Consider the following 12,132-nt stretch of genomic DNA (forward strand, 5'->3'; position numbering starts at 1 on the left):
TCCACATGATCTCCAGCTCATGATTCCTTTTTGTTAGTGAAGGAGCACAGAGTGATGGAAGTACAATATAAAAACAAACCGAATACAACAGGGCCTTGTCTTTGTGGCTCAGCCCCTAATAATAATAATAATAATGATAATAATAATAATAATAATGCTGTGAATAGATCACCTTAGTGAAGAGCCTCCACCACTGCCAGTTCCTCAGTTTCAGGTAACAGGCGCAGTTTCTCTGGATCACCTTCATGGCTGTGAGCTGCTGCTGACGTTTACTGAACGCCCTGAAAACACACACAGAGGAACAGTCTGTCCATTAGGTCTGGTTTGGATCAGGGTTTCTGCAGATATCAGCAAATCTAATTTAATACTTTTTAATGCCCTTTTTATGCCACTTTAAACACACTTCATGCCCATGTCCACCTGCAGATACAGTTTTATTTATAGTTTTATGTCAGTTTATCGTCCACAGGTTTTAACCAGGGTCTGAATAATTCCTCCTCCACTGACTTCTGCTGAAACTTGCATTTTCCCATTTTTACCACATTTGCTAATATTCCCTCCTCTCTCGCCACAGCATGAGCACACTCACAGCACATTGCATTCCAAGCATCTGGTGTGGTGACTTCTTGCATCAGCCATAAACGATAGTCAATTAAAGGGTTCCACCTGTCAATCATCACACTATACTTCTGATCAAAATTATGATGTTCATATAATCAAAATAAATCGTGAATAACAATCCTTTTTTTTCCCATCAAGTGTATTTAATTTTTCAATGCCTCTGGACATTGAATTTAATGCTTTTTAATGCCATTTAAGGCCTTAAATTTCACAAAATCTATTTAATGCTTTTTAATGACCTGCAGAAACCCTGTGTATGTTTAGTCTGTCTGTAAACGTTGAGCACTACCGATGGAAAACTGCTTCCAGTTAATCCAGGATATTTACACAAAGTAATGTTTTTTGTACTGAATGTTCATTAATATGCACTGTCCTCATCAAATAAACAAATTAAATAAATAAATAAATAAATAACTAAAATAGAGAATGAACAGTTCATATAAACAGATCTGCATCACTTACTTTTTATTTTTCCTTCTATTTTAAGAGCTTCTTATACTGTTGAACTTTTGGACTACAGCTCCCAGAATTCTTTGGGAGCCAGAGCAAAATAATCTAATTTACCACTGTCTTGTTATTTGTGTTAATGCAAAACATTCATGTTATAATAGTTTAGTTTCTTTGCTGATTTTATATGTTCGTTTTCATCCAGAAAATCTATTTCATTTTTCATTTGACAGATGAGAAATTACAGTCTCTACTTTCAATAACTTTTAATTAATGTAATGATCATTTATAATACTGTGAAAAGGAAGAAAAACTGGAAACAGCATCTTTACTTCTATCATCTATAATAAATGTCTTCTCTTCAGGTGTTTGAACAGTCAAATCTGTTTGGTTAAATGTGTGGAGGATGTGAATTTGGTTTTACTTTCGGGCCAGAAAGCCTCGGGCTTGTCCCTGGAAGGCGATGATGATGACGGTGAGTTTGAGGTCTCGCTCCTCCTCCAGCTGAGCCAAGACTCCGGTTCTGAAGAACATCTTACTCTGACCGATCCGGTACAGGTTCGGATCCAGGTCCAGGTGTTTGACCTGGAGGAGGAAGGAGGAAGGAGAGGAGGAGGAGGAGGGGAAGGAGGAGAAAGGAGAGGAGAGGAATGAGGAGAGAAGGAGAGGAGGAGGAGGGGAAGGAGGAGAAAGGAGAGGAGAGAAGGAGAGGAGGAGAGGAGGAGAAGAGGAGGGGAAGGAGGAGAGGAGAGGAGGAGAGGAGGAGGAGGAGAAGGAGGAGAGGAGGAGAAAGAAGAGGAGGAGGGGAAGGAGGAGAGGAGAAGAGAGGAGAGGAAGAGAGGAGGAGGGGAAGGAGGAGACAAGGAGACAAGAGGAATGAGGAGAGGAGACGAGGAGAGGAATGAAGAGATGAGGAGAGGAGACAAGGAGGGGAAGGAGGAGGGGAAGGAGGAGATGAGGAGACGAGGAGAGGAATGAGGAGACAAGGAGACCAGAGGAACGAGGAGATGAGGAGAGGAGACGAGGAGAGGAACAAGGAGATGACAAGAGGAGACAAGAGGAGAGGAATGAAGAGAGGAACAAGGAGATAAAAAGAGAAGAATAAGGAGAGAAATGAGGAGAAGAGAGAAGAACAGAGGAGAATCAAGGAGACAAGAAGAGAGGAACGAGGAGACAAGGAGGCAAAAGGAGTGAGGAGGGGAATGAGGAGACAAGGTGATATGGAGATGAGACAGAGGAACAAAGAGGAGAGGAACAAAGAGAGGAACAAGGAGATGAGAGGAGAGGAAGGAGGAGACAAGGAGACCAGAGGAATGAAGAGGAGAGGAAAACCAAGGAGATGAAAAGAGAGGAATGAGGAGAGAAACGAGGGGACGAGGTGATGAGGAGACGAGACAAGAGGAGAAGAATGAAGAGAGGAAACCAGAAGAGAGGAATGAGGAGAAGAGAGGAGAATCAAGGAGAGGAAAAGAGAGGAGAGAAATGAGACACAAGGAGAGTAAAGGAGGAGGAGGAGAGGAAAATCAAGGATGAAGAAAGAAAAAAGAAAAGAATCTCCTTGTGAGTAACGTCATGGATCTGAGCTGAGATCATGAAACATGTTCTGTCATAAACGTCCTCTCACCATCAGACAGCAGGCCTGTTTTCCATCCATGAAGCCTTTGGGGATGGCGTTGGCAGCCAGAATCTCATACCTACCAACACCCAAACAGAATGAAAACACCACAAACACATGACACTGATCTGCCACACACTTAAAGGGATCTGAACCACAGTTCTAATATCAGTTCATGCTTTAGGTTCATTGAAGTTAGCAGAATCATTCACTGCCCCCTGGTGGACACAGGAAGAACTGTAGCTTCACATTTAAGACAATTTTATAGTTTTGTTTCATTAATGTTGACACCGTTCAGATTTTTACTATATTATCATATTTCAGACACTGTTTTCTGTGGTGCAACAGATTTCTCTTAACTTTCTAGTACTTTTTTTTTCTCAACTTTTGTGGATTTTTCTCTGCTTTTTCTGTGCATCATTCATGTCCATTCTTCCCATGCATGGTGTATATAATTGACTGAGATTATTTGGTTTACCTTGATAATTATTACAGTTTTACTCTGTTTATTGGGCGCTGTTTACTTGTTTTAACATGTGTCTGTTGTCATGTAAGAGAATACTACAATAGATAGATAGATAGATAGATCTTTTATTCATCCCATAGGGAAATTTACATTAACTTCATTGTATAACTACAATGACAATAAAACGTCCTTATGCTTTGATAATATTCTGACATTTAACCTCTAATTTATCAGACTATAGTGTGTGAACATAGTGCTGCTCTTCCTCCACTCTTTACAAACAGAAATTATTAATGCATCCATTGCATATTATAATAGAATATTACATTTTCATGTACAATTCATAAGTAAAATAACCATAATTACCTCCGCCAAGGAGGTTATGTTTTTGCCAGGGTTTGTTTGTTTGTTTGTTTGTCTGTTTGTTTGTCTGTCCGTTAGTGTGCAACATAACTCAAAAAGTTATGGACAGATTTGGATGACATTTTCAGGGTTTGTTGGAAATGGGATAAGGAAGAAATGATTAAATTTTGGTGGTGATCGGGGGTGGGGGGGCCCACGGGGGGGCCCACTGATCAGCCTTGGCGGAGGTCTGCGCTCTCCGAGTACTTCTAGTTAACAAAAGAAAATCATGAATCATTGATGCAGATACAATAACACAGCTTCTAGTAAAACACTTTAAATAAAAATTAAAGATTTAAAGCATTCGTATAATTAAAATAACACTAAACATACAAAAATATAAAAAGATACAGCAGCTGAAACTGTCAGAAAAGCGACAGGATGCAGTTTCATTTAGTCCATGTCTTGTATCATGTGTTATAATCCTTTGTGTTGCAGGTTCTTTAAAATCATAATGATATGGGATTAGAATGAGCTGAATAATGTGTTAATATCAATAAACTGTGCAGTTATTGCCTGTGTACAACATATGCACCTGGTTACCTGTGTATATCCTTTCTCATCTGTAGTATGGAGTTAGCTTTTGTATATTTCAGGAGTTCTCGTGCTTTAGTAGCATAACTTAATATTTTATATTTGGTTTTCTTTATTGTGTATATCTTATTTATTATCATTTAACACTGTTTTATTAAATAATGGTTATTTGAATCATCCTAAAACCACTTTTTACTGTCTGAGAGAAGCAGATGTTGGTTCCTTTGTTGGGACAAAAATCCTGTTCTGATGTTAGTTGTGAACTAATAGAATCTGAACATTTGAACAGGATCTGAAACTGGAATGTCTGGAAAACAGAATTTCAGTTTGAACACAGTTGGAACATTTGCTGATAGAACATTAGATCCTGTTGGGATCAAATACAAATGTGTTTAGGATTTGTGCAGATTTATGATGGAATTCAGTTCTTCCAGGAAAGAATAATTTTTAAAAAAGAAACAAACAAAAAAATGACCTTTCGAACAGTATCATGATATATCGTATCATGATCCTAGTGTTGTGATTTGTATCATATCACCAGATTCTTGCAGATACACAGCCCTAGAACCACTGAACTAAACTCCATCCGTCCTGAGTTTGGGTTCTGATCCGCTTTCCTCACCTCTGTCTGAACTCCTGGAACACGATGCGGTTTGGGAAACCCTGTCTGCAGATCCGGATCCCCTCCAGGACTCCGTTACACCTCAGCTGTTCCAGGACCAGGTGGGCGTCCATTTTTCCACACTGTCAACAAACAAACGGTGAGCGCACAGATCCGACCCCCCCCCCACACACACCTGCAGAGGGTCATGTGAGCTCACCCTCTTCTCGTGGTTGGGGATGATGCAGCGGACGAAGTTGGGCTGTGTGTTGTGTAAGGTGGTCATGAGCTTGGACAGACTCTCCTTGTACAGCTGACCCACGGTCCGGAACATGCCCTTCTTGGACTTGGTGGAGCTGGGAACTGAACTCTCCGACATCTTGGTCATGGTCTCCAGACCCACCACTCGGTCCACTGATGCAGAAAACAAAACCAGGACAGAACCAGAACCGGTCTGGAATCAGCTCCAAAATAATAATAATAAACATCTGTATTTTTAACCCCTTTGACGAAATCATTTTAGTTCAGGTTCCACACTCTGACCAAAGTGATCAGAAAAGGGTCAGACCAGTCGAATAATTACATAAAAACCTATAAATAATCACAACGCCAAACTTTTTTCTATGTTTAAGGGTAAGAAAAGTAAAATTACAATATGAAAACGTTTACATCTACAAACTGTCCTTTAAATAAAGTGAATACCATGAACAACCACTATTATTATTATTATTAATATTATTAATCCTACTTACATGACTTATTACTTACATATCATTGTTACTACTACTATTTTCACTTTATTATAATTACTATAATTAGTTTTGCTATTGTTAAACTACATGTACACACATGTGCGCACATACACATTACATATTACAATATCATAACATAATTACTTTTTATTGTTTATTATAATTACTTTATGATTAATTTCCACCAGTTCTTTCTAATGTAAAATTGCCTGTTTTTCACTGCTGTTTTTATAATCATTGTTGTTTCTATTTTCTTTCCTTTTTGTCTTGTAATATTTCTTGAGGGATCAGTAAAGTTCAATCTAATCTAATCTAATAAAAAAAAGACAACTTACATTTTTCTCTTAGTTTTAGTGTGAAAAAAGTAACACTCACTATGAAAGTATTTCCATTTACAAACTCTCCTTTCATTATAAAACATGAACATGTGAACAGATCAGAACCTAAAAACCAGACTCCACCAGAAAGCCCTGCGGTGCGTTCGAGGACCCACCGTCTTTCCACAGGTCCTGGATGAAGGTGCTGGATGAGTTGTTGAGCAGAGCGGTGACATTGTCGTTCAGAGGGTCCATGTTCTTGGTCAACCAGTTGGCGGCGTTATAGTCGACCTGCGAACGGAAACAGACTCCTGTGGTTTCACGTCTGCTACAAGATTCTGACGGATTTTCATGTTGTCTTCACTGTTTTTGTGTAAAAAAAAAAATAAATCATTTTCTTTCTCAGTTTTTGTGACATTTCTCTTCTATGTTGTGTAATTTATGACAATATGAAATAGGAAAAGGTTTTATTTATTAAGTAACGCCTGTTTAAATGAATAATTAAACAATCATTGTTGTTAATTACAGTTCTGTCTAAAATTTCGCTGCTTCTAAGACTTATTTTTCTAACATGGTCTGGAATGAATTTGTTGTGCAAAATAAATCCGGTTTGCAATCACTGGCCCACATTTGTCTGAGGTTTTTTTTTTTGTATTTTATCCCACAAAAAACGTCATCACTGAATATAAACCAAAGGTTTTCTGACAAATCTGCCTGTATGTGTAGTATCACCAGAATTTATGTATTTTATTACAATTAAATCATTTAATTTCAGACATGTTTTAGTGTTCGACATCACCTTAAACTCTGGCAAACGAAGGACAGAGAAAAAAGTAAAAGAACAGAATGTACCAGATATTAAAAAAAACACGAAACAGCCAAAAAACAAAGGATGAACAGAGATCTCAAGTGCAATTAATGCTGTTTGTGCAAAAGAAAGATTAAATAAATAGGTTTGATAGGCGTATCCCAACATGCCCATTTTCACCTGCATCCTCCTTTTCTTAATTTTTATTTTTTTCACCTACATCCTCCTTTTTTTATTTTTTTCACCTACATCCTCCTTTTTTTATTTTTATTTTTTTCACCTACATCCTCCTTTATTTTTATTTTTTTCACCTACATCCTCCTTTTTTTTTTTTTTTAAATTTTTTTCACCTACATCCTCCTTTTTTTATTTTTATTTTTTTCACCTACATCCTCCTTTTTTTATTTTTATTTTTTTCACCTACATCCTCCTTTTTTTATTTTTATTTTTTTCACCTCCATCCTCCTCTTGCAATAGAGGGTCTGCACGTGATGTCACTGTGGTTCCGCCCACTGAGTGTCAGACAGAGGCAGATGAGTGACAGCTTTGGTTTGAATACTGTGAAAACTGTAGAACAATCTAAAAATGGGGCAGAGCTGTTGTGTCATTGATCGCACAAACAGGTTTAAAAGCACTGGGAGCTCTTGTTTTAGCGGAGACCTAAAGCCACAGACAGAAGAAGCTGCAATTCAGAGAAAGAACTGGAATCCAGACAACCAAACCTGGATCTGTGTCAGCTAACGTTCATTTGTACTGTGTTCTGGTGTAAACTCATCCCCTAAATTCCATCTGGTTTTGGCTAACGTTCCTTCTTAGTAAAGCTCTTCATGTTAGCATCTGTCATTTAGTTCTAGATTTCAGAACTGAATCGTTTGTGTCTTCAGTTGTGTGATTGTGAACCTTGTGCTCTACATGATTTGTAAACTAGCTTAAACTGAGGCTAACCTAGTTTTCCAGATCAGGGGCTCCTCTAGCACACAGCTGTTGGATCTGTGTTGGATCCAGTATTTGATGTGAACTCTCCTTAAATCTCCACAGTACCAGTAGATCATCCACTCACTTGGGTCAGTACTAAGGGTTCAACTCCAGTAAATCAGTAGTGAACTGTGAGCACTACTGCTGGGCCTTTACCGCCCAAATCACCACCAACAAAATACGTCTGCACTGACACAAAACCTCCAAAACAATAGTATGTTGAATGAAAGCACTCACCAGCTGGAATCCTCTAATGAACCAGGACCAGGATGGACACAACTCTGGGTCTGTTGGATGCTTTCAGCCTTTGCATTGGGGATTTTCCCGCCGTTGAACTCAGGTTCATGTAAATGTCAGGATAGGTGATTTCTGTCCCAGATCAGTGTTGGTAGAACACTGGTTGTTTGGTAGCTTGGATGGATCCATGTCCAGTCCAGTTGGCTTTAATTTCATGTTCTATTCCACAGTTTTCTGCTCTGGCTGGAGTTACTGCTATACTCCGCCATGTTGAGCCGCTTTGTTTTTGCCGCTCAGTCTGACTGAGAGGGGCGTGGCCTGGGGGTGTGGCCTGGGGGGAAGTGACGGATGTGCATTTCCTCTATAGCATTTTGTAAAATCTCCTTAATCAAACTTTAATCGGGTTTTAATCCTAATTATTTTCACATATCAAATATTTTTTTTGTTCTCAGCCAATGAAGCTGCATGTACTTTTAGAACAAATGGACAGTACTGATGAATCCCTTATTTAAGGCTGGGGTTGGGCCGTCAGCTTTTTGGTGCTACTGTTCACTGCCTACTGCTGCTCATTCCTGCCTTCCTATTGGCTGCTGTTAGAGCCTCAACAGCCAATCATCTGCATCCATCCATCCTTCATGGACCAGTTGGGTCTTTTTTGTGTTTTTATGTTCACACACTTTTAATGGAGTTTGGTTAAGAAAGATAAGAAAGCTCAAATATATAGTTTAATGTTTACATTTTGCTTAGTTCAACGTGATTTTCATTTCTATTTATGGTTGTTTTTTTATGTTTTCGGTGTTGTTCCTCCCTGAAATTGCCTTTATTTGGGGATTTATGCTGGAAATAATCACTTTAAAACACTCTCCTCATCTTCCTTCACCTTGTCTTGTGTTACTTTAACAGCTCATAAATGCAGTTTCAAGGTAAATGTGTGTGTGGATGATTCATACACAGCGCATAAAATTAACACCTGCCAAACCCAATGGTGGGTAAAAAATAGTTTGGCAACTTTTTTTTTTTTTTTTTTTGGTAATGGAGAAGGTTAGTGTAGTTGTTCTTGGGTTTGTTTGTTTTGTTTTTGTATACATGTTAAAAAAAAAAGGAAATTGTGCAACAATTAATTTTCAATTAATTTGTCCTATTGTGATTTGTGTCCTATTGTTTTATGTGTTTTATGCATATTTATGGTACTTGATTAATCTGCTGTTTTTTTTTAATCTTATAATTTAATCATAGAGACGTAAAGCACTTTAGGCTTCGTTATGTTGTTGTAAAGTGCTATAGAAATAAACTTTGAATAAAGTTTGATTTGATATAATACAGTGTTTATATTTCCCAATTTGTGCAAAACTCCAAATACACAAAGGTTGGGCAAAAAAAGAACTGCATTAAACACAATGCTATTTATAGGCACCTAAACCAATAAATAAATAAATAAATAAATAAATAAATAAATGGTTTGGCATGTAAAACAAAACCACTAACCCACCAGTGGCCACTTGGAAATTTGTGAAATTTGTGATTTCCATAATAAAAATGTATGGTAATTATTTTAAGTCAAATTATGTTGGGTTTTTTTTTTCATATATATTTGGCCGGTGAGAAGAATTTTTGGCTGGTAAATTTTTGGAGGTCACTAACCGATGGCATATGAGGTAAAAAGTTCATTTTACGTCCTGCTCGTACATGATGGCGCTCACCTTGCCGGCGTAGTGCAGCACGGTGAACATCAGCTTGTCCTTGTGCTGTTTGGGTTTGGTGAATTTGCAGTGTTCTGCGTGAGTGTTGAGCAGTTTCTCCACAAAGGAGATGTCGGTGGCTTTGGGGAACCAGCACTCCTCGTCCAGCAGCGCCAGGATGCCTGGGGGGTTGTTCTGCAGGACGTTAAAGGACAGGAGGAGGTTTAGAAATCAGAGTGATGATGCCTTTAACCCTTTCATGCACAGTGGTCACTCCAGTGGTCACTCCAGTGGTCACTCCAGTGGACAGCTGATCTCTTATATTCATGGATTTTGTTGTTTTAGTTTCATATCAGCGAAATAAGTGGACGCACACACTGCAAAAATCTAACTCTTACCAGGTGTATTTGTCTCATTTCTAGTCCAAATATCTGATCACACTTAAAATCAGACAGAATCACTAAAGAGGAACTTTTCAATGAGATAGAAGAACTGATTTAAAGGCAATAGATCTGCAAAATCTGATTTCAAGAAATTGTACCAAGATAATTTTCATTCGTTCCATTGGCAGATTTTTTTTTGCTCGAATTAAGCAAAAAAAAAGTTCCTCTATAGGTGATTCTGTTTTATTTTAAGTGTGATGAGATATTTGGACAAGAAATGAGAAAAATACACTTTGTAAGATTTAGATTTTTGCAGTGCATACACCATCCCATAATACACTGGAATTCATCCTGTTACTGTAACTGTACTGTTCTAGATCAACCTGATCTGCACTAACATGTTTGAGTGGAAATCATTTGTTTGTTATTGTTATTAAATAGAATAGAATAGAATAGAATAGAATAGAATAGAATAGCCTTTATTGTCACTGTGCAAAAAGCAAACAATGAAATTGGTGTGGTACTTCCCACCCACAGTGCAAAAATGAAGTGTAAACATATAAGAATTTAAAGGCATAAAAGACAATAAATACAGTTAAAAGAAGAATAAATACATAAAAACTACTATTATTCCTATTGCACATTTAAAAACTGCTATTGTCCCTATTGCACATGCCCAGGAGGAGGGGAGGTTCTGCATTTAGGAGCCGGACAGCCCATGGATAAAAGGTGTTCTTCAGTCTGTTTGTCCGGCTCCCTAGGATCTGTATCTCCTTCCAGAGGGCAGGAGAATGAAATGTCTGTTCCCTGGGTGTGACAGATCCCTCACAATCCTCCTTGCTCTGTTTAGCCCTCTAATCGTTCCAATGTCTTCCAAGGAAGGCAGGGGGCCGCCAATGATTTTCTCAGCTGTCTTTATGACCCCCTGCAGGGCTTTTCTGTCCCTGGCTGTGCAGCTGGTGTACCACACCGTAATGCAGTACGCCACAACACTCTCTATCGTGGTGCAATAAAAAGTCCGCAGCAGCTTTGGCTCCACCTGGCATTTCCTCAGCAGGCTGAGAAAGTGCAGTCTCTGCTGAGCTTTCCCGACCACTACAGCCGTGTTAGTGTGCCATGTCAGGTCGTCACTCACATGCACCCCCAAGTACTTAAAGGAGGAGACCCTCTCCACCCAGACCCCGTCGATCTGCAGTGGAGCAGGGTCACCTCCTTTCTTCCTCCAGTCCAACACCATCTCCTTGGTTTTCCTGGTGTTCAGCTTCAAGTTGTTCACTGAACACCAGTTTGCGAGCTGTAAACTGTAATTAACAGGTTTTTGTGGTTTTTGTTGCATATTATTTCCATGAAGTGAGTAATGACTAGTATTAGTGTATGTTAAAATGTGAGAAAACATCAGGTTATCTGCATTAAAAATGTTGTTATTTCATAGTTTTCACACAGTTTATCAGTAAATATGTTCCTTTGCTTCAAAAACATAATGCATGGTGCCCAGCTGAGTGGACATTTTTGTAACTCCATGAAAAATGTGTTCATAGAAACTATTTCAATCACATTGTTTTTTTAATGCCTCGAGGAATAAAAACACTCAGGAAAAAAATCTGGATTAAGGCTCTTATAATTGCTGCATGAAAGGGTTAAGGTCCGAGTGTGAGCTGGTCCTCACCGGCCTCTCGATCAGCTCGATGCAGGGCTGCAGGTCCAGGCCGAAGTCGATGAAGTTCCACTCGATGCCCTCCCTCTTGTACTCCTCCTGCTCCAGGATGAACATGGTGTGGTTGAAGAGCTGCTGCAGACGCTCGTTGGTGTAGTTGATGCACAGCTGCTCGAAGGAGTTGTCCTGAAGACCACAAACGGGACGTTAACCCCTGAGGATCCAAACAGCCACCAGCATCCAAAAGCATCTACTGATCTAAACTGATTAATAACCTCTGATCCAGTCCTATCAATACATGTGAAGAACTGGTGTCAAACACAGTTTGTTTACAGGGCACTCAATGAAATACTCTGAAATTCACATTTTCAGCCTTAGTGTGTTACTGGACATCCTCATCTACCTCCTCTTACCCTAAAACATCGCAGCACCACTTAAACCAGTGTTTTTCAACCTTGGGGTCAGGACCCCACATGGGGTCGCCTGGAATTCAGATGGGGTCGCCTGAAATTTATGGTAACTGATAAAAAAAACAAACAAAAAAAACAAAAAAAACCCCAACAACTTACCAATAAAAATATATGGTGAGTTGAGATAAACAATCACAATACATAAAACCTGGCTTTTCTGCCTCCGTCCAT

At 39.0% G+C, this 12,132-nt stretch overlaps 1 protein-coding gene across 1 annotated transcript in view; it reads right to left on the bottom strand.

Annotated features, from left to right (window-relative positions):
* LOC115423547 (myosin-11-like) overlaps positions 1-11,676 on the bottom strand; it is a 30,521-nt gene extending 18,845 nt beyond the window's left edge. Inside the window, exons 1-8 of the mRNA XM_030140391.1 lie at positions 11,504-11,676; positions 9,476-9,649; positions 5,932-6,046; positions 4,907-5,100; positions 4,708-4,829; positions 2,693-2,762; positions 1,493-1,653; positions 173-281 (exon numbers count right to left, since the gene is read on the bottom strand). Coding sequence (XP_029996251.1) covers positions 173-281; positions 1,493-1,653; positions 2,693-2,762; positions 4,708-4,829; positions 4,907-5,100; positions 5,932-6,046; positions 9,476-9,649; positions 11,504-11,608 — 1,050 coding nt within the window. The 5' untranslated portion in view covers positions 11,609-11,676. The remainder of the gene's footprint in view (positions 1-172; positions 282-1,492; positions 1,654-2,692; positions 2,763-4,707; positions 4,830-4,906; positions 5,101-5,931; positions 6,047-9,475; positions 9,650-11,503) is intronic.
* Positions 11,677-12,132: the final 456 nt, after the last annotated feature.

The sequence above is a fragment of the Sphaeramia orbicularis genome, chromosome 8, assembly GCF_902148855.1.
Source record: "Sphaeramia orbicularis chromosome 8, fSphaOr1.1, whole genome shotgun sequence".
Classification (NCBI taxonomy): Eukaryota; Metazoa; Chordata; class Actinopteri; order Kurtiformes; family Apogonidae; genus Sphaeramia; species Sphaeramia orbicularis.